The sequence below is a fragment of the Macaca nemestrina genome, chromosome 15, assembly GCF_043159975.1.
Source record: "Macaca nemestrina isolate mMacNem1 chromosome 15, mMacNem.hap1, whole genome shotgun sequence".
Taxonomy (NCBI): Eukaryota; Metazoa; Chordata; class Mammalia; order Primates; family Cercopithecidae; genus Macaca; species Macaca nemestrina.
Genome location: NC_092139.1, coordinates 100119337 through 100146988, shown reverse-complemented (window position 1 = coordinate 100146988; position 27652 = coordinate 100119337). Strand labels below are relative to the sequence as shown.

At 44.0% G+C, this 27652-nt stretch overlaps 2 protein-coding genes across 5 annotated transcripts in view; one reads left to right on the top strand and one right to left on the bottom strand.

Moving 5' to 3' along the window:
* The window catches only part of LOC105494000 (F-box protein 7), an 86773-nt gene that overhangs the window by 21243 nt on the left and 37878 nt on the right, over positions 1-27652 (bottom strand). The window contains exon 2 of one of the 3 annotated variants that reach the window (XM_011762052.3): positions 14368-14419. In XM_011762052.3, the coding sequence (XP_011760354.2) occupies positions 14368-14419 (52 nt within the window). Of the gene's footprint in view, positions 1-2361; positions 2500-2648; positions 3061-14367; positions 14420-27652 lie in introns of those variants that run through there. The other 2 variants (XM_011762051.3, XM_011762053.3) reach the window with 2 other exon arrangements.
* The window catches only part of LOC105493999 (BPI fold containing family C), a 60952-nt gene continuing 36369 nt past the window's right edge, over positions 3070-27652 (top strand). Inside the window, exons 1-6 of one of the 2 annotated variants that reach the window (XM_011762048.3) lie at positions 3070-3439; positions 12668-12763; positions 15377-15464; positions 19682-19805; positions 21337-21457; positions 27234-27362. In XM_011762048.3, the coding sequence (XP_011760350.1) occupies positions 19682-19805; positions 21337-21457; positions 27234-27362 (374 nt within the window). In that variant the 5' untranslated portion in view covers positions 3070-3439; positions 12668-12763; positions 15377-15464. Of the gene's footprint in view, positions 3440-12531; positions 12764-15376; positions 15465-19681; positions 19806-21336; positions 21458-27233; positions 27363-27652 lie in introns of those variants that run through there. The other variant, XM_071080481.1, reaches the window with a different exon arrangement.

Here is a 27652-nt window from a genome sequence, read left to right as displayed (position 1 = left end):
AGTGTGAAATCAAGGATGTCTATTCAATATCCTTACAGGACAGTTTACTCACAATGGTCCCAAAAAACCAGATCCATATATTCATAATCACAAAAAGTTAGGGGAGTGTATGTATATGACTGAGTATAAATTCATCTCTCTTACTGATGATGACAAGCTAAATTCACCCTTCTACTGACTGTCAGTTATGAGGCCTTTTAGTGGAACACAGCACAAACCCAAAAGCTCACTGCTAAACAAGCTCAGAATTCAAATAAGCCTGAAGCAACAAACTCCCATTCTTTCTGCATTGCAGATTATTTGACATTAGAAGAATAAAATGTTTTTCATCACACAGTGGTGAGGAATAACTAACAAAACATTATAAAACATTTTTAAAAACATTTACACTCAGCAATACTAATTTCATTACTTTTTTGAGACGTTAACAAAAGACGAACTCCTTTAACAATTATATTGTTTATTCTCACAATGCTGCATTTTGAAAAGTGCTCCAAATAATTCATGTTTTTATTTCACTCGTAAATATATTTTTTCTAAGTGTCCTTGGTAGAGAAATTAAAATTACTGAAATAGAAGCTACTCCTGTTTGTTAGAAAACAGTGGCCCTGCTTCTGTTTTCAAAATGCTTTGATAAACAAAATGTTGAAAATCTGCCATCTGCCCACAAAAACACCACCCCAACTTTGGCAGAAAAAGGAAAAACACCTCAAAAGAACTATGTGTTTATGGGTCATCTGTCACAGCAAAAGGTTGCTTTTTAAAACAGTATCTAGTACAATGTACGTTCAAATATCTGTTTGTAGAAAAGGTCATGGTCCGCTCAATAAATATATCAGCTTTTCCTCCCACTTTAGAAACAGGGAAAAGCTATTTCTAAAGTAATATGTAGTTTTCCAGGATTCTACCTCTGAAATTGGGGAGTTAAGAGGAGTATGTAATTCTAGGAAATGAAATTCTAGAAACTCCAGGCTTTTCAAAAGTATTTCATGGCTACTCTGTCTATGGAGTAGCCATTCTTTTATTCCTTTACTTTCTTAATAAACTTGCTTTCACTTTTCTCGTAAAAAAAAAAAAAAAACAAAACAAAAGCATTTCATGAGAATCCTAGCTCCACTTGCTCAGTAAAGATTTTTTTAAAATAATATCAAATGGACGTATTTTAAAACTGCACATTTATTAGAAAATGAGAATACTTTCAGAAAAAATGAGTTTACTTTCACAAGCTGAAGTTTACATTCTGTCCAGGTAATCAGCCTCAACCGTAAAAACAAATCTGAAAGAGAAACCAACGGGCCCTTTTGCGCAAACAGTCATACTGAGTTTCACATCCTTTCAAGACTGCCTAATTTAAAAATAAAAAAATATATATATACGCATGGTAATACCTTTAAAAGATTAAGTTTGAAGATTTATTCAATCTTCTACTCATAACCTACTGGTAATGATGCCAGTATGTGAAACACACGGGTTTAACAACAAGAAATACAGTAGGCATGTCACTTACCATAATGTTTAAAAGGAGTTATGTCAGCATCTTATTTAGGGTTTATTTTTTTAATCAGGAAAAAAACAGGCTTACTTTCAATCTAATAATGTTTTATCCAGAAAAATGAAAGGGCGAGAAATTCAGAATAACGGCCTCATTTTACCCAATTCCCTAAAAATAAGGTGAAAATGTAGGAAGGTTTTTGTTTTTGAAGAATTCACCTAAAAATCCCCAGGGAACATCATTTTTATTCGTCCTTAGCACACTCAAGTTTCAAATCCACTAGCTCAGTATTTGAAGAGGACCACTCTTACCGTGCGGCTTTACTCCCAAATTGTTGTTCCCCAAAAAGTATCTTTTAGGGAAACAAAGCAGCTTCATCTGCAGTCCCATAAACCAATAACAGAATATGATCCTTTCTCAACTTTACTGCCCCCAAACTGCAAGCTCTCAAGATCAACCTTTGCCTCAGTTTTAGCAAAAAAGCAACATTTCGCCCAAGAAAATCAAAGGGCTGAAACACGCCTACACGCTGTACTTTCTAAAACTTTTCAGCGGCTAAGTCCAAGCGCTCGCCGCGATGCCTGGCGCATGAACATAACAATCTAAAATTGCTGCCGCTTCACAGCAGCCATACAAGCCACCGGTGGCCTCGGATGGAGGGCAGATTTTTAACTTCCAGCAATTTCCAAACTTTTTCACTGAAATACTCCCAACAGCTGAAGAAATTAACTCGGACCCCTGACAGTCCAGAAAGGTTTAACCCAAGCCAAGCTCATCATTTCCAACTTGAAATCTAACCAGTTGTGGGAATTTTGCGTTCCCTCCTCTCCCCGGTTTCGTTTACTGCAAGACCAGAGGCCATGACTCACCCAGAAGGGGACCGGAGCCCCCGGGAGGCCGCGCCATGTTCTCCAGGAGCAGGACCCCAGCCGACCACCCGCGCGTCCAGTCGCCGGCACCCCCCCGCCCCCCGCTCCGCGACGCCCGGAAGAGCCGAGGCCTCCAGTGAAGGTCCCCCCACCCCCGGCGTCCCCGCACCTGGCCTAGCGCCCGGCCACGCCCGCGCCTGCAGCCCACAGATGACGCCAACCCGCCCTGCACCCACCCCCAGCACTCCCCACTCCCCGCAGGCCGCCCAGCCCCGGCCCCCGCGTACCTGTACCCCCAGGTGCACAGCAGGGCCTGACTCAGGTGCGCGCGCAGCTGCCCCAGCGTCGGCTCTGCCTCGGGCACCTCCAGCGGCCAGGTCCGCTTCTGAAGCCGCACCCGCAGCCTCATGACGGCGGCAGGCGGCCCGTGGGGCCTGGACCCGGAGGCGGCGACGGGGACGGCGGCGGGGCCGAGCAGCTCTCGCCCCAAACGGCTACAACCCCGGACCGGCGACTACCGGAGTTGAGGGGTTGCTGAGGCGAAACGAGGAAACAGCCCCGCCACCGAGACCGCCCTGCTGGTGGGGCTCTGGAATATGAGCGCCCGCCCCACTCCTGAGGGCGCCGCCTGGAGCGGACCCCGAGAGCTGGAGGCGGGCAGGCGGCCTAAAGGAGCCAGGCCTCTTGGGGTCGGCCGATCGATGACTCGGCGCGCAACGGCGCTGCCTGAGAGTGCGGGCACAGTGCGCAGGCGCCGAGATGCGGCCGCTCCCTGGCGTCCCAGTCTTTCCTCGGCGGTAGCTGGGACTCCGTGTATTTGCTCCCTGTGTGCATGGAACAACGGTAGCGCAGACAGGGATGCTGCAGACAGACAATACAGTCGCCACTCCCCAGGACCAAGTGTCACCCCATTTCTTCTGTGGCCCGCAGCTCCAGCGGCATCTGCTCTGAGAAGCCCTAGGTTAATCCTTAGGCTTGGCCGGGCGCGGTGGTTCACGCTTGTAATCCCACCACTTTGGGAGGCCGAGGCGGGTGGATCGCTTGAGCCCAGGAGTTCGAGATCAGCCTGGGCAACATGGTGAGACCCCCATCTCTACAAAAAAGACAAGAAATTACTCAGGCGTGGTAGCGCCTGCCTGTGATCCCAGCTACTTGGGTGGCTGAGGCAGGAGGGCCGATTGAGCCCGGAGGTCGAGGCCTCAGTGAGCTGTGATCGCACCACTGCACCTCAGCCTAGTTCCACAGAACGAGACCCTGTCTCAAAAAAAAAAGTAGAACTATTTGTAGCCAGTAATCTATGTTCGACAGTTTATTAGAACTCTATTGCTGCGTAACAATCACCCCAACGTTTAACGCAATAAACATTTGTTGTCCTACAGGTTTTAGAGGTCAGGGATTTGGGGATACGTGGCTGAGTGGTTCTGTCTCCAGGTCTCCCATGAGATTACAGTCAAAGTGTAGGCCAGGGCAGCAGTTATTGATTAGGGCCGGAGGATCGGCCTCCAGGATGGCACACTCATGACTGTTGGCCGGAGACCTGTTTTTCACCACGTGAACCTCCCCATAGGGCTGTTTGAGTGTCCCCATGACATGGCAGCTGGTCTCCCTCAGAGCAGGTGATCCCAGAGAGACCAAGGCATAAGCCACAATGTCTTTTATGACCTAGCTCCAGAGGCCACATATGGCTTTTGTCATATTTACAAACCAACCCTCTGTGTGAGGGGATCCACCCGAAGGTATGAATGCCAACAGACAGGGATCGCTGCAGGCCATCCTGGAGGCTGGCTACCAGAGAGGATCTAATTAATGATAACTTAGATGAGAGAGAGTATCAAGTTTCATCCTTGTATGATAACCGTAGTCCAAAACCTTAGAGTCAAATAAAGTTTCTCCCAATAGGTGGCAGCACTTGTCCACATCCTGCCCTCGATTCTGCAAGTAAATATGTATTGATTGCCTGCCTTTTGACAGGTAACCCCACATGCTGGAGACTCAGAGACCAAAAAGACATGTTTCTGTCCGTGCAAAGTTTACAGTTGAGTGAATCAGCTCTTGCAGTAGAGTGTAAAAAGTGTCTGCTTTATGACAGACATACAGACCTGAGGATTGGAGTTGTTAGAAATGTTTGTTTTTTTGATGTCGTAAAGAAACAGCACTTGAATATAAATTTAATTTTTTTAGCAAGGCCGTGTTTACTTTTTGTGGAAAGGGTATACTCGCCAGTTTTGTCACGAGAGCACACTGAACAAAAGAGACAGGTCGTTTATAACCTGACGCATCCGCTTTACCGCTGTGTCTGGTTTTTATTGGCTGGAACGGGACTTTATATTTTGTATTTGTCTTGATTGGCTAGTAATTTAGAACTTTTTAAAAGAGGCAAAGGCAGAGGAGAACAAAAGAAGGAGGAAGGAACTTGTGGAATGTTGAGAAAGGTAAAAACCCCTTGAAATAAGGAAGAGGAACAGGCTGTGACTTAATGTTTGTTTGGACTAGTGGAAGTATGTCAGGGCAAATATTTAGCCTAAATTGTGGGAGTTCAGAACATAAAGTACACTGACTTTTTATGGCGAGCAGATATTTAAGAATGTTACCACAGGTCTTTGAATAAATTTTGGTTTTAAGAGTGTACATAGAGGTTTGCCGTGCCCATAGAATTCTTTAGTAGTGAGCAACGAGGAATGGTGCCAGGAGCAGGTTGACTCTGTGTGAACAGAGTGATGGACAGCACAGGTACATCCCAGATAAAGAAGAGCCTTGGGCTAAGCACAGGGCTTGGGACATATTCTAGAATGTATGGGAAGCCGCTAGACAGTTTGTAGCAGGGCGTCTTTACTATCAGGGTTCTTAAGTAGAAGCTGACTCTGGCTCAGCAGAAAAGGTGTGTATTAAAAGGATGCTGTATAGCTCAGGGAATTCTAGGGAGGATGCAGAAGTGGCCCCAGGCTAAGCTTCCAAGAATGAAGCTCAGAACCAAGCTGAAAACTGGCCTGATAAGGAAACTACTATGACTGGGATTGCTACTGGAGGAAACCGCCATCACAACTGCTGGGACGCACTGGGGAATGGCTGCCACTGCCGCTGTTAACATCAAATCCCATATGCTTTTGCAGCCTCCTACATGATGCCAAACTTCCAAAAGAGTCTGTTTCCTTTTCCCTCGCTCACTTCCACATCAAAAGCTCATAGGGGTGTCTGATTGAGGAAGTCTGAGCCCCACACCTGAGTCCTGGCTACAAAGGAGACTGGGAATTTGGGGTCTGAAATCCTTCCTCGGGGAGGCAAGACGTAGAATATTGGAATTTCCTCCCGAAAAAGGGAAGGCTATTCAAAAGATGGTAGGAAGCCTTGAATCTGACAGGTGTACACTAACTACTAGGGGCAGGCTCAGATCTGTAATGTGAATCTATCACTAGAGATTTTGATAGGATGTGGGGGATAGATAGGGTTTCTCAACTTCAGCACTATTGACATTTTGGACCACTTAAGTCTTCGTTGCAAGAGGCAGTTCTGTGCATAGAATGTTTACCGGCATCCATGGTCTCTATCCACAAAATGCAGGTAGAACACTCTCTCTCCCCAGTTGTAAGAACCAAAGATGCCAAATATTCCCTGGGAGGAAAAACCACCTTGAGAACCACTGGATTAGAGACCAGCTCTGTCTCTATAGAAGATTTTTTAAAAAATCATCCGAGCATGGTGGTCCCAGCTAACTAGGGAGGCTGAGGCGGGAGAATGCTGGAGCCTGGGAGGTTGAGGCTGCAGTGAGCCGTGATCACACCACTACACTCCAGCTTGGGTGACAGAGTGAGACCCTATCTCAAAAAATTAAAATTAGAAATAAAAAGAGGGAGAGAGAGGGACAAAGTTTGGGTGGGGGGTGCAGTAAGAATTTTCCCAATTTGATCTGTAAACTTCAGTAATTATTTGAATCTTTTATCACAAGAATGTGTTCACGTATTTATTGGATACTTAAGAAAAATGTTATTAGGAATATTAGCATCTGATCATAGTGAGGAATGCTGTTTTCTGCTGCAAGGGCTAGATAGAATACTTGAATATACTTTATTTCAGTGGCTCTCAACTGTGGCGACTGCCTGACAGGAGACATTTGGGTAGGAAGTTGTGGTGCTACTGGCATCTAATAGGTAGTGGTAGGGATGCTGCTAAACGTTCTTTTATTTATTTGTTTGTTTGTTTGTTTGTTTATTTATTGAGGCGGAGTCTTGCTCTGTTGCCCAGGCTGGAGTGTGGTGGCACAGTCTCAGCTCACTGCAACCTCCACCTCCAGGGTACAAGCCATTCTCCTGCCTCAGCCTCCCAAGTAGCTGGGATTACAGGTGTGTGCCACCCTTCCCAGCTCGTTTTTGGATTTGTAGTAGAGACAAGTCTTTACCTCATTGGCCAGCCTTGTCTCGAATTCCTGACCTCAAGTGATCCACCTGCCTTAGCCTCTCAAAGTGCTGGGATTACAGGCATGAGCCACTGCGCCTGGCGTGCTAAACATTATATAATAGACAGGACAGCCCCCTACAACCAAGAATTGTGTAGCTCAAAATGCCAGCAGGACCGAAGTAGGGAAATCCTGGTCTACTTGAATTGGACTCACACCACTGATTCCCCAATGTTTCAGAGTAATATCACACTGTCTTGTTTGTTTGGTTCCATAATACCCTTCATATCTCAAAAAGTCATACATATATGCATTTAAATTTTAGCATGAATTTAAATTCATTTTGAACTGCAATAATATAATGTGACTCCCTTCTAGATAACTAGTAACAATGGAAGGAACCGACGTGAGTAGGTTCATTTGTCAAAACCAAGAGAGCATCACCACTCTAAATGGTTCCAGAGCGTGGCTGGTGTGAGGAGTCACAGTCTGCGTCAGTCATTGATGTCCACCCAGAAATATCATTACACAGACATCAATGGAGTGTGTGGCCTGGGACAGAGCGGGGACAAGAGGAGGAGCTACTGCTGGGTGATAGGATGATTCTGCCAGACTTCTCCCTAGCCCTCCCAGGGTGAACTGTAGGATGACTCATTACCTCCAGAGCCACATGAACTCCAGGCAGCTGCTTCTGGTTAGAAATCAACTAGTTATTTCAAACAAACACATAAATCTGTGCTGTGCAGATTCAATTAGCAGCTCAGAAAACCAGATGGGTTGCCTAGCAACAGCATCCTTCCCTCTTCCCACCTTCTGCATACCCTGGGTTGTGGGTTGCCCTTTAGTGACCTTCCTAAAAGGGCAGCATAGTATAGTGGTAAAAAGGCAGATCCTTGAAAACGGAACACCTGGGTCCTGAATCCTGGCTCCACAACTTACCAGCTGTAATGTCTAAGCTTAGGCAAGTTGTCCCACCTAGCAAATGGAAATAACATTAGTTCCTTATACAGTCTTGAAGAGTATTTAGTGAATTGATATATGGATGGTGCCCAGAACAAAACAAACACTCAATAAATGTTAGCTCTTATTTTTCTCTACCCTATGTATCCTTCTTTAGGGTTTCCTTTTAACTAGATTTCACCAACACAAATATTGGGGGCAATAAGGGATTGGAACTCACAATGTCTTTTGCCCCAAGACTGCCTTATGTGGCACCTCCCTCCATATCCACATAATCCCTCTTCCCTCCCACTTTTGTCTCCTACCAAGAATAATATAATTTGTCCTCCAATTTCAAAAATGTTTGATCTTCAGTTAACTCTTTCTATATGGTTATAGCTCAGACATTCTAGAAACCAAGAACGGGGATGCTCAGTTCCCTAACACTGTCTCTTGACATCTCGCCTTAATGAACCAGTATTTCTACCTAGTTATTTATGATTTTTCTTTTGGAGTCTTAATTAAGAGTGTTCCCCGATCTACAAAGACAAACACACTGTCAGCTATTTGACAGTGTAATAATTAATCTTGCATTTTAGATTGCCATCGTGAGTAGGCTGAAGAAGCAGGCATTGCCAGCAAATCTTATGTTAAATATGGAAAGCTAAAATAAACAGTGAAACTGGATAGGGTGCTGCTGGCTTTTGTTGTTGATATTTTTAAAGATGAATTTGGCAAAAGTGCCCTAAACAGCTAATTAGGAAGGCTAATTAGCTGATTTCTAAGGCCTCTTCCAAATAAAAGACAACAGACTAGCTACACTCTCTTCTTAGATCTTTGTTTCCTAGGCTCTAATTATTTAAGCCCCTTTTTCAAAAATTATTCTGTCCTAAGGCTGGGTATGGTGGCTCATGCCTGTAATCCCAGCACTTTGGGAGGCCAAGTCGGGTGGATCACAAGGTCAGGAATTGGAGAACAGCCTGGCCAACATTGCAAAACGCCATCTCTACCAAAAATTAAAAAATTAGCCAGGTGTGGTGGTGGCACCTGTAATCCCAGTTACTCAGGATTTAGTGAATTCATATATGGATGGTGCCCAAAACATAACAAACACTCAATAAATGTTAGCTCTTATTTTTCTCTACTCTAGATATCCTTCTTTAGGGTTTCCTTTTAAACAGATGTGAGGCAGGAGAATTGCTTGAACCCAGGAGGAAGAGGTTGCAGTGAGCCGAGATCGTGCCACTGCACTCCAGCCTGGACAACAGAGTGAGACTCCGTTTCAAAAAAAAAAAAAAAAGTATTCTATGTCCCATGTGAGCTGTACTGTTATTTACTATTTTTCCCCATAAATCAACCCACTTCCTAAAATGTATATAAACTCATTTAAAATGGAAAAGTTATATAAAGGGGAAACTTTTTAAATGTCCAAATAGAGGGTAACTTTAAAAAGTAAATACCATGAAAACTGAACTTTGTATACTTCTTAAAAACAAAACTGGTTTAAGATATCTTTGTAATTATTGACTTCAAATAAAAATAGATGAAATGCATCTAATTTATTGACACTGTGTGAAAACAGCGTAGGTGCCACCTCGTCTAATTTAATTCTCACAGTGGCTCTTCAAAGTAAATGTGAGCTCCACTTTTAGAGGTGATGGCTCTGAGACCTGGAAGTGAAGTAAATTGTTCAAGGACCCAGAGTTGGAATGGGTAGCGCAGGTCCAGGTCCAGGGCAGGCGAGAGTCCTCAGGACTGCAGGGCGAATCTCTACACCTTGCACTGTCTCTCCTCATCATTCTCATCCAAGCCATCCTCCCCCTTCTATCTTGTGGCAGACTCCTGGAATACACTGCAATGATTCTGGGGTTTTCACCAAAGATATGGTTAGACTTTCAGGTCTTTTGTAACAGGAAGAACAAGTATCTGCATCAGGAAAGATACTGTTATTTTACAGTTGTTGGGTTTTTTGTTTTTGTTTTGTTCTGTTTTGTTTTTGAGATGGACGCTCTGTCGCCCAGGCTGGAGTGCAGTGGCGCGATCTCAGCTCCCTGCAAGCTCCTCCTCCCGGACTCATGCCACTCTCCTGCCTCAGCCTCCCGAGTAGCCGGGACTACAGGCGCCCGCCACCACGCCTGGCTAATTTTTTGTGTTTTTAGTAGAGACAGGGCTTCACCATGTTAGCCAGGATGGTCTCGATCTCTTGACCTCGTGATCTGCCTGCTTCAGCCTCCCAAAATGCTGGGATTTCAGGCCTGAGCCGCCGTGCCTGGCCAGTTGTTGGCTTCTTTCTATAACAGAGAAAAGGAATTGAGAATGAGCAGGGGATGGGCCGGGCAGGGACCAGACAGTGAAGGTGGTAGCCAGGGAAGAAGATGGAGCCAAGAAGCTGCTTGGGAGAGGAGAGAAATGAAAGGGGAGACCTAGGACCCTGGAGAAAGACAGAGAGAGAGGCGGCGGGGGAGGAAATTGATGTTGCCACTCGGGAAAATAGTGAGGAAAAGGTAGAAAGATGCAGAGGTGTTTTGTGATTTCTTTTTTTCCATGTAGTGCTTGTGATGTTGTCCTTGGTCTTCCGTATTGTCCTTCGTCTTCCATGTCTAGCTCTGTATTTTTTCTAAGGCACAGTACAATTTCAAGAGTTTCTCTGCATAGCGCCTGAAATCATCTTCCACACCTTCAGTAGCACATGCACGTGGGAAGCTGCCTCTGATGATCTCATTCATTTCTATGGCTTTAACTCCACCTTTTGGATGATGACTTAGACATTCGTATTTCCAGTTGACCTCTTCCCTGAACTCTGCCCACCTGACATCACCATTTAGATGTCGAATACCATAACTTCTGCCCCACTCCATTTCAGACAAACTGGCTCACCTTTGCAGTTCCCTCCACCTTTTCCTTTCAGCACTTTGCCTGCCTGGTTTCTAAGGGTCAGATCTCAGCTCAAATATCACCTCCTCAGAGACGCCCACCAGAGCATCCTGATAAAATAAGCCCATCTCCCCCAGTTGCATTGCTCTACCAATTACAAAACCACCTTACCAACGACATTCCCTTATTTCCTTCATAGTACATGTCACAATTTATACATTTTTGTTTATTTTGTTTGCTTACTTATTTTGTCTCCATCAACTAAAACATAAACTCCTTGTGGACAAAGATTTCGTCTGTTTTGCTGAAGAGAACTTTGCACATTGTTAGGTGCTCAGTAAATCGGTTGATTGAATGAATGGATTCATCTATGATGACTGACAATAAATGATTCCATGAACAGTGTCTCTACACTGTATCATTATTGATACGGCCACATGCTAATGAGTAGAATTTCACAGCAGTTGACAGTTTTAATAGCACATTCTCACATGTTATTATGTTTTTCTTCACCAGAACCTATCAAGGAAGTTACTATTTCTATACCCACTTTACCCTAAGGAAACTCGGTTCAAATCAGTAAATATAACTCAAGGTATAACTCCGCTGAAAAGCTGTGAGAGGTATGGACAATGCCAAGTGAAAGCATCTGTGGTTCCTTCCAGACTGACTTATCATCCTGATTTTCCCAGGACTATCCTGGTTTTAGTACTGAAAATCCTGCATTCTGGGGGAAACCAGGACAGTTAGTCACCCTGTCTTACCCAGAAAAGTGTAGATAAGTCATAAGAACTTCAGGCAATCAGGCTGGGTGCGGTGGCTCATGCCTGTATTCCCAGCATTTTGGGAGGCCGAGGCAGGCTGATCACTTGAGGTCAGGAGTTCGAGACCAGCCTGGCCAACATGGTGAAACCCCGTCACTACTAACAATACAAAAATTAGCCAAGCTTGGTGGTGTACACCTGTAATTCCAGCTACTCAGGGGTCTAAGGCACAAGAATCGCTTAAACCCTGGAGGCAGAGGTTGTAGTGAGCCAAGATCACGCCACTGCACTCCAGCCTCGGTGAGACTGTCTAAAAAAAAAAAAAAAAAGAACTTCATACAATCAAATCCCTGGCCATCTAAAATACATGAATGGCCGGGCATGATAGCTCTTATCTGTAATCCCAGCACTTATGAGGCCAATGCGGGTGGATCACTTGAGGTCAGGAGCTGGAGACCAGCCTGACCAATATGGTAAAACCCTGTCTGTACTAAAAATACAAAAAATTAGCTGGGCGTGGTAGTGCACTCCTGTAATCCCAGCTACTAGGGAGGCTGAGGCAGGAGAATTGTTTGAACCCAGGGGGCATAGGATGCAGTGAGCCAAGATCACTCCACTGCACTCCAGCCTGGGTGACAGAGCGAGACTCTATCTCAAAAAATAAATAAATAAAAATAAAAATAAATTAAACACATTAACTAAAATGCATTTATCGGAGATGAGAGTAGCGTTGGGGTTTGGAATCTAAAAATGTTAAGTTGCGTAATAGTTGATGAACCCATCCACCCAACTTACGTTTAAGGAGTGCTGGAACAGGAAGTCATTAACAACATTCTGAAAAGGAGCGGACGGACACTGAGAGATGCCAACTGAGGTCCTACCCTGAATGATAAAGATGGTAACTAGGTCAGCCCGATTGTCAAGCCTCATGCTTTCAGACTGAATCTGATGATCCACCACAAGTCCCAAAGGTATTCTGGGCAGTAGCAGAGCCATCCACTGCAGGCACCCTGACCAGAAGGAACCAGCTTATGATTCCAGACAGGAAAATTCTTCCTCTTCCAATTCAGTTTAACACCGTTTGCAATCATTTTGGTAAAGTAGCCATCACAATTTCACAAGCTGTGTGTGTGTGTGTGTGTTTGTGTGTGTGTGTGTGTATTTTGCAGGAAGATAATTATTGCATAGGTGGCATTGTCTGTTCATCTAGGTAGATACTGTAGTGTTCATTCATGCCATTGGGTAATTGTAGTGAAGCAATTATGTATCACATTTTGAAAGAGGCATTAAAAAAATTCACCACTGAGATGAGTCAGACTTAATTATCTTGGCTTTTCAGCAGCTGAGTTTAAGGCGCAAGGTGGAGAACACATCAGCTTCAAAGGCAGAGGGAATTGAAGGTGCTCTCCAGCTTTGGATACTTCCTCGGCTTGAGGTAAGAATCATGAACAAACTTCGTGTCTCTGCCAGCCACGATCTCCAAACTGGAGATGTCCCAGATTTGGTAGGACACTTTAAACAGGCAGCTACCATATATCCTGGGTTATTATTATTGTCTGCCTAGAATTTTCTGTATCTTTGTTTGTGTGATGTCCCACCTGGAGGCTTCTTAGGCAAAAAGCTTTAGTGAAAACTAAACAGCCATAAGAAAGAGAAAAGAGCTGGTTTAAACCACCTACTTAGTTTTGTATCGTGGAACGAGGTTAAGAGGGTTGCTCAGTGATCTTGACTTATTTTTGTCTCCATTTCAGTGGGGAACCCAGCACAGTGGCAGAAAATTCTATCTTGTCTCTCAAAATCAGCATGGTTAGGACTAAGGAGTTGTTATAATCTCTGTGTTTTCAAGGCAGGTCTTGAAGCACATCAGTGACCTAGATCCTGCCAGAGCAAAACTAGCCACCCAGTTGCCTGGACTGTTGGACTTGTTGGTGTTAGGCACAGAGTTTTGGGGAAAAGATGTGGTGTGAATTCTCAAGGTCCTTGTCATTAGAGATGTTGCTATAAAACTAGATGTGAGGACTGGATCCCTTGAAATATTCCGCCCATATTCCGGAGCTATCGATTTAGACTTCTTAGGTACAGTCATTTTGTCTTAATCAATATGTTGGAATACCCTTCTCGTCTAGACTTCTTTAAACCTGTCAAACTTAATTTTTCAACCTGCGCCTCTGTTTTGAAGGCTACGTTTTACTCATTCATTACTCCCTTAATCAGTTTCTCCAGAGTCAGTCAAAGCTCTTGCCAAGGAGCAGTAGTAGTAGGCCCATCTGCGAGTTTCAGGTGTTTCCTAAACTGGACTGGCATTTTCTTATTCCTAGTTGTCAGGATGACTTACACAAGGACCATTTAATTTAAGAGTATTATTCTGACTGTATATTTGTATAGAAAAATAATGACTACTGAGATTTTGAATCTTGGAAAGAAGCAATTCCCCAGAAGCAACAAAATAGATAACTTGCTAGCAGGGTTTTTAAGTGATCTTGGATCCTAGTAACAGGCAGCTAGCCCTGCCTGCACTTGTCAGCCAAATTACTTAACCTTTTAGTAGTCATCACCTTGCTTGACAAGGTTCCTTTCCTCCCCTGCCCACAAGTTATCATCCTAACTGAACAATTCAACCAAAAGTTAGGTACAATTCACCCCTTCACACCCCAGGAATTTATTTCACTCACAAAATTTCTAGAGGAAAAATACGTTTTCCTGTCTGCAATGGTAGATTCCTGGATCTCCATCAAAGTGTACCACTTCAGAAACTTTTTTTAACCAAGAAGGGAAAACAGGTTTTACTGCTGGCAGGGAATTTAAAACTCTAGTTGTGTCCGAGAAAATAAGAAGGGATTTGCACTGTGATGCTTGAACGTTTCTAGATGCTTATTGAATTTTTCCACCTTGAAAATGGCGTCAAGCAACTTCTATTTAAAATTCCCAGATGAAAATGAAAGCCCTAGCATATATAGAGTCATTCAATAAAAATAAATTCATCAACACTAGAATTAGGAACCAGAAGAACAAGGTTGGGTTCCCAGGTGCCTCACTTACTGTGGGATCCTGGACGAGTCATCAGATTCTCTAAGCCTCCACGTCCACGTGTCTAAAATGGGAGTAAGATAATAATAACATCTACTTCAAACAAGTGTAAGTTTTGTAAAGGGTAAAGAAATAAAAATTTATTATTTTAGTTGTTATTCCATTCACAAGTAATATCTCTTCGTTGGTTTATTATGTTCTTTTTCACTGTGGAAATGGAGAGCTCTATATTAAAAATATGGTGGTTTGTTTTTTCCTCTATTTTCCTAACCATTTGTAGAACCCTTCTTAGTTAACTGGAATCTTTTAAGTCACTCAGTTGATCAGTTAGCACATATTAATTGGGGTTCTTCCATGTGCCAGGCAGAGATATCATGTCTGCCTTAATTTGTACACAATCTAATAGGTACAAACATTTTGGTCTTAACATTCTTTCCCATTGCTTTCCATTGCTATGAAAATATTTTGGTTTTTTTGTTTGTTTGTTTGTTTGTTTGTTTGTTTGTTTGTTTTTTGAGACGAAGTCTCGCTCTGTCGCCAGACTGGAGTGCAGTGGCACAATCTCGGCTTACTACAAGCTCCGCCTCCCGGGTTTAAGCGATTCTCCTACCTCAGCCTCCTGCATAGCTGGGACTACAGGCGGGCGCCACCATGCCTGGCTAATTTTTGTATTTTTAGTAGAGACGGTTTCACCGTGTTAGCCAGGATGGCCTCGATCTCTTGACCTCATGATCTGCCCGCTTTGGCCTCCCAAAGTGCTGGGATTATAGGCGTGAGCCACCGCACCCGGCCTATTTTGCTCTTTTAAAACAAAAATCTCTCTAATGCCTATCTTGGCATAACACACTCATTTACAATTTTTAGCCAGCAGTGATATTAGCAAGACTGCTTTTCAGTTTGGCCTCGCCATATGTTAAAATGTGGAAATGCTTCTATACCAGTTGGTCAGTAGCCACTAACCTGAGTCCCAGAAGTGTTCTCCTCACTCACATAATTCATCTCTACTTATCCCCCTTTCCAGGACACCTTGACTAACCCCCAAGGGCAACTAAAGGATCAAGAAAGGCCCAGCACAGCAGAAGACCAACTGGACCTAGCAACTGCAGGAGGTACGTGCATCCATTCAGAGTGTTAAGATGCTGTTACTGTCACTCTGCCTTCCAGGACTTGGAGGGCTTTACACCCCCTTATCCCACTCACCACATTTCCTCCAACCTTCAGATCACTCATTGCTTGGCCAGAGATCGTCTTCTCCTACCCAAATCCCTTCCCCTCGGCTCTCAACCCTCCCATTTCCCTGTGCTTCCCTTAGTGCTGTCTGCACTCTGACCATCCTCAAGTGATCCTTTCTTAGCTCTGCTCCCAACACTGCCGCCCAGGTTCCTTCTGTAGCTTGTCCTGTAGAACCCAAACCAACTCTTCAGGGCGGAAATATCACACTGGATTCATAAGGCCATATCAGTGGTAAAATATTGAAATGCCTTAACAGCTAAGGGTAAGAAGCCATTACTCTGAGTGTCCCCCTCCTATTCCCAGTGCCCCCAACTACTCTGGCCCCTCCTGCAAGACATCCCCTGTCCTCCCCAAGATCTGGCACTCAACTTCCTGGCCCCTGCTCCAGGAATGTGGCCAACATCTGTTTTGATGGATGCCTGCAGTTTACTAGTACATAAATACTTTGTTTACCATCTCTGTGAAGAAGTGTAATACATGATAGAGTAAGGTAAGGGATATTCCTTCATTTATTATATTCATCAATTCGTTCTACCAACACTTAACAGTCACTCACTCTATCCCAGGTACTGAGCCAGACCTAGGACCTCCAAACCAGATGCAGTCTCTGCCTTCATGCACTTATATTCTGGCAGGGAAGGCAAATAATAAACCAAAGAAGAAACACACACACATAAAAAAACACACACACATAAAAAACCACACACATAAAAAATATATATTTTTATCAAGGGTTCAAGAGGAAATGAAATTAGCTCAGAGAAGTCATAAATGGCTTTAGAAAGAAGACAGTGTTTTAAATGGGCCTTAGGGATATGCAGGGTTTCTGCAGACATAGGTGGAGGGGAAAAACATAGGCAATAGCATTTGGCAGAAAACATGGCATGTGTTTAGGGACCAGTAGTTCAGTTTGGCTGGATGGTGGGGTGTAGAGGGGGCTCCTGGGAGATCAGGTGAGGGATGTAATTAGGTTGACCCAGCCAGCCTTCTCAGACCTGAAGATGAACTTATGCACAGACAGGTTAAGACCTTGTTTCTAAACCTTTTGGCCTCCAGCAAAATACCCACATGAGCATTCACTAATCTGAGCACAGGCCCCCTGTATAAGTTGGGGAATTTTTGCACTAGACAAAATTCCAGCCCAATGGGTACATAGGATAGCCCTTCCACCTCCCACCCAGCTGCGTACACTGGTGTGGGGTTTTCCTAAAATGCTTTCCACTGGCTCTACTTTGTGCCAAGAGGCTGGCATCTCTCCAGAGGGGCACCTTTTACCGTTTCACACAAAAGCCCAAAATAGGCTAGCAGTGGCCTTGCCTGGACACTTCCATCCCTAATCAGACTTCTCTGTTCTTATCAAGTAAATTCTCTAGAAATTCCCTTTGTCTACATTGCCCCACTCCCACCTCCATGGCCTCGCCTTAAAGCCTACCCACCCCCCTTAATCAAACCTCTCACCTACTTTGGCCAAGTGCTCCACCTCTTACAATGACCTCTTTTCCTTCACCCAGGGTGTGCCTGAATCCTAGTCCTCTCTGAATCCTTACTTGGCCGCCTGGCCGGACCCTACCCTCTGTCTAAACACTTGGCCTTCACAGTTTCCTCTTTTATTTTATTTTGAGACAGGATCTTGCTCTGTTGCCCAAGCTGGAGTGCAGTGGCATGATCACAGTTCACTGCAGCCTCCACCTCCCAGACTCAAGCAATTCTCCCACCTCACCCTCCCAAGTTGCTGGGACTACAGGTGTGCATCACCACCCTCAGCTAATTTTTTATTTTTATTTTTTATTTTTTTGAGATGGAGTCTCGCTCTGTCGTCCAGGCTGGAGTGCAGTGGCACGATCTCAGCTCACTGCAAGCTCCGCCTCCCAGGTTCACGCCATTCTCCTGCCTCAGCCTCCCGAGTAGCTGGGACTACAAGCGCCCACCACCACACTTGGCTAATTTTCTGTATTTTTAGTAGAGATGGGATTTCACTGTGTTAGCCAGGATGGTCTCGATCTCCTGACCTCATGATCTGCCTGCCTCAGCCTCCCAAAGTGCTGGGATTACAGGCGTAGGCCAACACGCCCGGCCTAATTTTTTATTTTTTGTAGAGATGGGGTCCTGCCATGTTCCCCAGGCTGGTCTCAAACTCCTGGGCTCAAGCAATCCTCCTGCCTTGGCCTCCCAACGTGCTGGTATTATAGGCATGAGCCACCACACCTGGCCTACTTCTTCCTCTCTGACCACATCCACAAGGTCACCTTCCTGGGCCTTCCTTGATTTGTTTCATGTTTGTGTGTTAGCACAGTGGTACCTGCCACCTGTGAATCTTTTGCATGTGTAAATGCAGCAGTGATAGCTTACCCAGATTGTAACTTCCAAACTAGAAACAAGGCCTGTGAATGCATTACTCACTTGATTTTCATTAAAAGAAACCCAAATTACTGCTGCTGTTGGGGGCCTGTGCTTCATCTCTCAAGAAAATGTGATGGCATTAATTTGTTTGGTCTATTCAACAAACATACATTAATCATTCATGTATGCCAGGTATGGGTGATATAATGGGAAAGAAGATGTGGTCCCTCTCTGCAGAGAATGTTTATTTAACCAAAAATTTGTTGTGTGCCTACTATGTGCCAGGTATTGTACTGGACTCCAGAGTTATCGAAGTAAGACACAATCCCCATGACGAAGGGATAGACAAGTAAAAAGACAGTCACAATACCAGATGGTGTATACTAAGATCAAGGGCTTCCCCAGATGCTGGAGAACCCATAAGGCACACATGGCCCAATTCAAAGCTTGTGAAAGAGACTTCATTCATTCATTCATTCAGTCTGTCATTCAGTAGTTCCCTAATGGCTGCTGTGTGCCACTTGCTATTCAGGGTGCTGAAGTGACGAAGTCCTTCCCCACGAAGCCTAAAAATTCCAGTAGAGGAGACAGACAATACACACATCAGTAACTGGATACTACACTAGATGACGATAAGTGCTTTGGAGAAAATAAAGCAATGGTGGTCATAATAACAGGGCCACAGGGAAAGTGTCCGTGTTCTGCATAGAGTGGCTAGGAAAGACTTTGCTGAGATGACACTTGAGGAGGTATCTGAAGAAGTGCAAGACCTGGTTCTTTGAGGAAGATTAGGCCAGGAAGAGAGGAGAGCAAATACAAAGATCCTGGCATACAGGCTACTTAGATCATTAAAGAAAGATCAAGTTAGCCAGTGATGCTGGGACCATGAGAGCCAGGTGTATGTGTTAAGGACAGAGGTCAGTGAGGAAGTAGAGGCACAGGGTCATTCCATCAGCTACAAGGCCCTCTACACCTTGTAGCTGATGAAATGACTTTGGCGTTTACACTAAGATGGGGAACCACTGAAGGGTTTTAATGGGGGTGGGGAGTAACATGATCTAACTTTCATTGTAAGAGACTCACTCTGGCTGTGATGTGGAGAATGGCCAGAAAGGAGCAATGGCCAAAGCAGGGAGACCAGTAAGGAGGCTATCACAAAAATCTATGTGAAATGGTACTGGCTTGAACCAGGGTGAGAGGAGGAGTCCTGCCTGCAAACAGACAACATGGTGTGTCAGATGTTCTAATGGACGCATATGCATTGTGTAAAGTGTGGTGGGATCCCAGAGGAGAGTGTGATGAGCCCAGGGTAAAATGACTTGGTGAGGGAAGTTTTCACAGAGAGGGACATGGAGCTGGCCCTGAAGGATGCAGATTCACCACTAGTCTGTGAAAAGCATAGGTCGGGGGCCATGTGTAGGTCAACACTACACCCTCAGCACCTAGAACACATTCTGGTGTGTTCAATAAATGATTGCTGAATGAATGGATGGATGGTTGGGAGAGTGGTTCAATAAATGATTGCTGAATGAATGGATGGATGGTTGGGAGAGTGGATAGGTGGGTGGATGGATGGATGGATGGAAGGATAGATGGATGGATGGATGGATGGATGGATGGATGGATGGACGAATGGATGGATTGAATTCTGGAAGTAAACAATAAAAATGAGAAAACCTAGAAATGTTGGATTTCATTGACCAAAGAGAAAGTCAAGAATAATAAAGGAACCATAACTGTTGGTTAATTTCAGATGTGTACAAAGACAATCCCAGTCCTCTGGGGATGTTTCCTCCTGTGGCATCTCTGCCTCTCATCCTCTCAGACCATTTACCCTGGAATCAAGGCAAGGATTACTCAGAGGGCACTTGACTATGGTGAGTTGGATGCTTTCAGAAGCCAGACCTCAGGCCCACTAGGTGGGGTCTGTGACCCAAACTCAACAGCTCATAACTTGGGCTGTCTCCTGACTGAGACAAGCTCTACTGTGGGGTGATCCAGTACCTTATGCAGAAACTCCTAAGATGGCTGAGAAGAAAGTGCTGCCTAAAAAAGAGTCAACTTGATGGGAGGAGTGTCCAAACACAGTGCAGTAAGTAAGGGACAGCGAAGCTATGTAACTTGCAGAGTCACACAAGCTATTCAGTGGGAAAGTTGGGATTCGAACCTAAGCTCTCTGGTAGTATCTATCTTCACACTGTTTATATCTATCTTTGCATCACCATATTGCAGTATTTTTTTCTGGCATTTTAGAGGATAAAACCTGCTCTTTGTCATCCCCAACAGGGATAGAATAACTGGAAAGGAACTTAAACTGCAAAATAAGGGATAAAGGCAGTATTTCCTCCTTGAAAAGGGTGAAAGTAAATGTTCTTCATTAACTATGGAAGTTACTTTTCTCAAGCTCTTTAATGTGGGAAAGGTCTCCTTTCCCCAGTGAGCTCAGAGAAATGTGTTCTGTGATGCTTCCATATAAAGAAGCTGATGGGTTATTCCAGGATGAAACAAAAGCAGTGGTTAGTAACTTTTTAAAAATATCAGGAGAAATCTGGTGAAAATGTAGATTCTCTCCCCCCCAAAATGAGACACATATGCACACACAAGTCACCCACAGTTTTTTATTAGAATTTCAGGTGGTTCAGGAGTTTCCTACAGCCCATGAACCTCAGGCCAAAAATTCTTGAGCTTAAAGAATCTGAAACAAAAGAAGAGTGTAGAATAACCTTCTGGAACTGTCCATAGCACACAGATTCTGGAGCCAAAGTGTCTGAATTTGACCACTGGCTCCCCCAGTTCTTAGCTGTATGATTTGGGCAACAGTGAACTTCTCTGAGGCTCAGGGTCTTACTCTACTGCCCAGGCTAGAGTACAACGGTGCAATCATGGCTTACTGCAGCCTCAATCTCCAGGACCAAGCAATCCTTCCAACTCAGCATCCTGAGTCACTGGTACTATAGGCATGCACCATTATGCCCAGCTAATTTTTAATTAATCTTTTTTTTTTGTAGAGACAGGGTCTTAGTGTTTCCCAGGCTGGTTTCAAACTCCTGGGCTCAAGCGATCCTCCCACCTCAACCTCCCAAAGTGCTGGGATTACAGGCATGAGCTACTGCTCCTGGCCTGAAGAAAATGTTATACTTTTCTTCTCACACTGTCCTGTGATAAAACTCTCTAGTCCTCCCGACATAATGAAAATTTCTCATGGTCTTGGACAAGTTCCTTAGCCTCTCTGAGAACCAGAGTTTTCATCTGTAAACCAGGGACAATAATACCCACTTCGTGGGGTTGCCGTTTTCTAGGTTATCTAAGGGCTTGTCTTACTGAATAAATTGTATTTGTGTGGTTAATGTTATTATGTTGTTATTATCTTTGTCATTATCAACAGATACTTTCTTGTTTCCTTCACAGGTGTTCAAGCTGGAATGGAGATAATTGAGCGAATGCTAAAAGAAAAGAACCTCCCAGATTTAAGGGGTTCTGAGTCTCTTGAATTTCTAAAGGTTGATTACGTAAACTACAATTTTTCAAAGTAAGTAAAAGAGAAGAGCATTTTGCCTCTTATAAGAAACTCAAAGGAAACAGTGAAGGAATCCTATGGAAGCCCCGCGATTTCATCAGAATCCAGCCTTCTTATCTTTTTCTGTTCTGCTATCTTTAGCTCTGGTTTCTATTCTCAAGTTTGCCTCATGGCTCAATATGGCCACTGCAGTTCCAGCCATCAAATCATGTTTCAGACAGCTAAAAGGAGGAAGAGACGAGGGCAAAGGGGTTCTTAAAAGCTGAGTCAGTCTTATTTATTAATGAGTTTTTCTGAAGCTCCACCCTAATAAGATCCTGCCTAACCAACAATAGACAGAGCTTAATTATATGGCCACATTTATTAGCAAGGGAGACTGGAAAACTAGTTTTCCAACCAAACAACTTTGTCATTCCCAATAAAATCAGGGATGTTTAGGGAAGAAAGTGAATTGGAAGTTCAGACAGCAACTGACAATCTCTGCCATAGTCTCCAGCAAAAGCCCCAAAGGCCGTATAAGGAGAGGGTAGCTTTGTCCATCTGGAGCTGAGTCTTAAAGGTCAAGGGAGAGTCGAGCTTTTCTAAGGGGTTCTCTGTGTGACTGTGATTCACAATTTGCCCCAATTGTTAAAGATTTTAACAATCCAGTGATAATTCCCTGCTCTCCGACCCTTTAAAGTGATCATTCCCCTGCTGTCAAAGATAAAACCAAGAGGGTTGTTGGTTTTTTTTTTGAGATGAGATGGAGTCTTGCTCTATCGCCCAGGCTGGAGTGCAGTGGTGCTATCTCGGCTCACTGCAAGCTCCACCCCCGGGTTCATGCCATTCTCCTGCCTCAGCCTCCCGAGTAGCTGGGACTACAGGCACCCGCCACCACGCCCGGCTAATGTTTTTTTGTATTTTTAGTAGAGACAGGGTTTCACCCTGTTAGCCAGGATGGTCTCGATCTCCTGACCTAGTGATCCGTTACCCTTGGCCTCCCAAAGTGCTGGGATTACAGGCGTGAGCCAACACACCCAGCCCAAAACCAAGAGGTTTTGACAACAAGGAAGAGAGATGGTGACTTAGGGAAAGTTCCTGGCTAATGCTCTGGTCTGTATAAAGTTAGCCATTCAATAAGTATTTATTGAGCACCTACTACATACCAAGCCTTGTCCTAGGAATAGGGGATATTAGGCTGGGCGCAGTGGCTCACACCTGTAATCCCAACACTTTGGGAGGCCGAGGTGGGAGGATCACTTGAGCTCAGGAGTTTGAGAGCAGCCTGGGCAACATGGCGAAAACCCATCTCTACCAAAAATACAAAAAAATTAGCCGGGCATGATGGCGCACACCTGTAGTCCCAGTGACATGGGAGGCTGAGGTGGAAGGATCACTGGAGCCCCAGAGGTCAAGGTTGCAGTGAGCCATGATTGTGCCACTGCACTCCAGCCTAGACAGAGTGAGACCCTGTCTCAAAAAAAGAGAAAGCAATAGGGGATATTGCAGTGAACAACATACCTGCCCTTAAAGTCCAGTGGGAGAGATGGACATTAAAGATATATTTACAAAACATTCAATTACAATCATAATACCACAGCAGAAAAGTACAGGAAGAATTCTATAGTATCATGTGTAGGTGGAGATGGGGAGAAACAGGTATTTTCATGCATTGCTCAATAGGGTAGATAAACCAATACAACAGTTTTAGGCCTGTGCTGTCTAAACAGTAGCCACTAGCCGCAGGTGGCTATTAAACACTAAATGCAACTAGTACAACTGAGGAAATACATTTTTATTTATTTAATTTTCATTAATTTTAATTATAAAAACTGATGCTCAGTTTGACTACTGAAAAGCTTCTAAGTATGTTTGCAACAATTTTGGAAGATTACTTTTTCAACTGAAAATGTTACCAAATCTAAATACGGGTTGAGTATCCCTTATCCAAAATGTTTGGGACAAGATGTATTTCAGATTGGTAATTGTTTTGAATTTTGGAATATTTGCATTATACTTCCTAACCAGTTCAGCATCCCTAATCCAAAAATCCAAAATGCTCCAAGGGGCATTCCCTTTGAGCATCATGTCAGCTCTTAAAAATTTTGGATTTGGGATGCTAAACATATATAGGTCAGTATCTCTCATAAAAGCCAATGTTTGAATTAAGGTGTATCGTGATTATAAAATACATACCAGATTTTGAAAATTTATTTTTAAAAAAAGAAAATAAAATATCTCATTAGTAGTAATTTTTATATTGGTCACATGTTGATATGACAATGTTTTAGATATATTAGCTTAAGTAAAAATATTAAGAAAATTAATTTCACCTCTCTTTCCCCTTTCTAAATGTGATTACTACAAGATTTTAAATTACTGTCATGCATTGCTTAACAACAGGAATATGTTCTGATAAATGCCTTATTAAGTGATTTCATTATTGTGCAAATGTTATAGGGTATATTTACACAACCTAGATGGTATAGCTAACTACACACCTAGGCTGTATGAGATAGCCTAATGCTCCTAGGCTACAAACCTGTATAACAAGTGACTGCACTGAATACTGTAAGCAATTGTAATACAATGATAAGTACTTTTATATCTAAACATATCTAGTCATAGAAAAGGGACAGTAAAAATACAGTAATCTTTTTTTTTTTTTTTTTTTTTTTTGAGGCGGAGTCTCGCTCTGTCGCCCAGGCTGGAGTGCAGTGGCGCGATCTCGGCTCACTGCAAGCTCCGCCTCCCGGGTTCCCGCCATTCTCCTGCCTCAGCCTCCCGAGTAGCTGGGACTACAGGCGCCGCCACCACGCCCGGCTAATTTTTTTGTATTTTTAGTGGAGACGGGGTTTCATTGTGTTAGCCAGGATGGTCTCGATCTCCTGACCTCGTGATCCGCCCGCCTCAGCCTCCCAAAGTGCTGGGATTACAGGCTTGAGCCACCGCGCCCGGCCAGTAATCTTATATATATATATGTGCGTGTGTGTATCTATGTGTATATATGTGTGTGTGTGCCTATCAATCTATCCATCCATCCATCTATATGCTCTTTGACCCAGCAATTCCACTTCTCAGCATCCTCCTTAGAGAAGTACATGTACACGGCCGGGCGCGGTGCCTCATGCCTGTAATTCCAGCACTTTTGGAGGCCAAGGTCAGCAGATCACAAGGTCAGGAGATCGAGACCATCCTGGCTAACACGGTGAAACCCCATCTCTACTAAAAGTACAAAAATATTAGCCGGGCGTGGTGGCGGGTGCCTGTAGTCCCAGCTACTCAGGAGACTGAGGCAGGAGAATGGCATGAACCCGGGAGGCGGAGCTTGCAGTGAGCCAAGATCATGCCACTGCACTCCAGCCTGGGCGACAGAGGGAGACTCCTTCTCGGAAAAAAAAAAAAAAGAGAGAGAGAGAAGTACATATACACAAGCAGAGTATGTATGAGGATGTTCACTGTGACATTGTGTATAATACAGCAGTGCTAGAAAGAACCTAGATGTCCACTAACATAGGAATGATTTTTTTTGAAGTGGGACATCCATCCACAGTTTGAAATACTCTGCAGCAGTTATAAAGAATTGGTTAGACATGCATGTATCAAAATTAAAATATTTCCAAGATATAGTAAATGAATCTCCCACAGTGGGACTCAGGATGTGTGACAGAGACTAGGTAGGAAAGGATGCATAGAACAGGAAATATTATGAGTAAATAATTGTTTCTTATCAGTTATCACATTTATGTTTTAAATTTTTCCTAATCTTTGTTCACAACAGTACCTTTCTTGGGTGCAATAATTCACAGATGAACTCATTTTGTCTCCCCCACCTACCTGTCAGTAGCACTTCTTCTGAGTGATTGACTGAATGTGGTTAAGTGTCTTGCCCAAGTTTTTACAGCTGGTACTAAACTTGGCTCCAAGTCAAGCACCCTTTGCGCAATCTGTGAAGTGGCATAGCCTCATGGTGAAGCAGACAGTCTGAAGTCAGACTGAGGAGGGTTCCAGGTCTGGTTCTGTCACTTATATACGACTTCAGCCACTTTTCTTATCTTCTTATCTCTGAAATGGGGATTGCAAAAACAGCAACCGCCTCACAGGATTACTGTGAGAGTTAAAATGAGCTAATGCATGTAATGCACTTACCACAATGCCTGGCAGGTAGCAATCACTCAATAGATGTTCATAATATTTTTTTTTGTTTTTTGAGACAAAGTCTCACACTGTCACTCGGGCTGGTATGCAGTGGGGAGATCTCGGCTCGCCACAGCCTCTGCCTCCTGGGTTCAAGCGATTCTCCTGCGTCAGCCTCCCGAGTAGCTGGGACTACAGGCATGCACCACCACACCCAGCTAATTTTTGTATTTTTAGTAGAGATGGGGTTTCCCTATGTTGGCCAGGCTGGTCTCGAACTCCTGACCTCGTGATCTGCCCACTTCAGCCTCCCAAAGTGCTGAGATTACAGGCGTGACCCACCGCGCCCAGCCGTTCATAATAATTTCTTATAATGCATGTGGCCATCTACCTTTGCAGATTACATGCAACTCACTGCCTCCTAGTTACCCTTTTGACAGCCCAGAGAATCCTAGGGGAAGTCAACTCCCTAAGTTTCTCCACTAACAAAGATATTGTCCACATAGAGGACCTTTGGAAATAGGAGGAAGGCACATTTCTGATTGTCCCAATGACAGGTGGGGAGGGACACTACTACTGGCATATGCACCAAATGTCCTGTAATGTGTATGACAGTCCTCTACAAAACTAGCTGTGCCAAGGGCTGGACGCGGTGGCTCACACCGATAATCCCAGCACTTTGGGAGGTCGAGGTGGGCAGATCACTAGGTCAGGAGCTCAAGACCATCCTGGCTAACACGGTGAAAGCGCATCTCTCTAAAAATACAAAAAATTAGCCAGGTGCAGTGGCATGTGCCTATAGTCCCAGCTATTCGAGAGGCTGAGGCAGGAGAATCCCTTGAACCCAGGAACTGGAGATTGCAGTGAGCTGAGATCATGCCACTGCACTCCAGCCTGGGCAACAGAGCGAGACTCTATCTCAAAAAAAAAAAAAAAAAAAGAAAAGAAAAAGAAAAAAAATAGCTGTGCCATGCAAAATATGAATATCACCCCTTTTGTGAAACACTGGAACTGCTGAAGGAAAATAATGATGGCAATGTTGTGCCTTCTTTTTGTCTTTAAATAAACTAAACAAGCATATTGTTTGATTATTTACAAATATATTTCTAGGCCAGGTAAGGTGTCTCATGCCTGTAATCCCAACACTTTGGGAGGCTGAGATAGGAGGCTTGCTGGAGGCCAGGAGTTCAAGACCAGCCTGGGCAACATAATGAGATCCTGCCTCTACAAAAAAAAAAAAAATATATTAGCCAAGTGTGATGGCACATGCCTGTAGACCCGGCTATTTGGAAGGCTGAGGCAGGAGGATTACCTGAGCCCAGCAGTTCGAGGTTGCAGTGAGTTATGATCACACCACTGCACTCCAACCTGGGTGACAAATGAGACCCTGTCTCTAAAAAAAAAAGACAGAGAGAGAGGAAAAATTACATATATATATATTTCTAAACTTGCTCATTTCCCTCATCAACTGAATTCAAGGGACTTCCTGGTAAGAGTTTGAGGAGAATTAGGAGGCAGTTCCCAGAGACAGCCCTGAAGACAGGAGGTTCTTTTCTCTGTAGGAATTCACAATGGCCTCAATGGTAAGAGTTCTGCAACTGTGTTCCCAAGTTTGCTTGATTGAAGAGAGAAGCTGGATGAGTTGCCCTAACTTCTGTTTCTGGTTTTACAGTATAAAAATCAGGGCCTTTTCATTTCCAAATACCTCATTGGCTTTTGTGCCTGGGGTGGGAATCAAAGCGCTAACCAACCACGGCACTGCCAACATCAGCACAGACTGGGAGTTCGAGTCTCCACTTTTGTGAGTATTCCACTGAAATGTCTGCAGCTGTTCTGGGGGAACGTGAGCAAAAATGGAAAATGTAGAAATTCACCAATGTTTTTGGCAGTAGACTTATTTCCCTCACTATTAACAATCTTTCTCAAAAGAATTTTTTTTTCCCCAGGTGAGGCTTAAATTAGGAAATCCCTGCTAGGGGATCGGGGTGAAAAACATTCTTCCCTTAAAGGTAGAGCATATGATCAAATGTCATTTAAGATTCTCTAAGAACTAGAAGTCCCTGACTATCAGAGAAACAGATGCATGCTCAA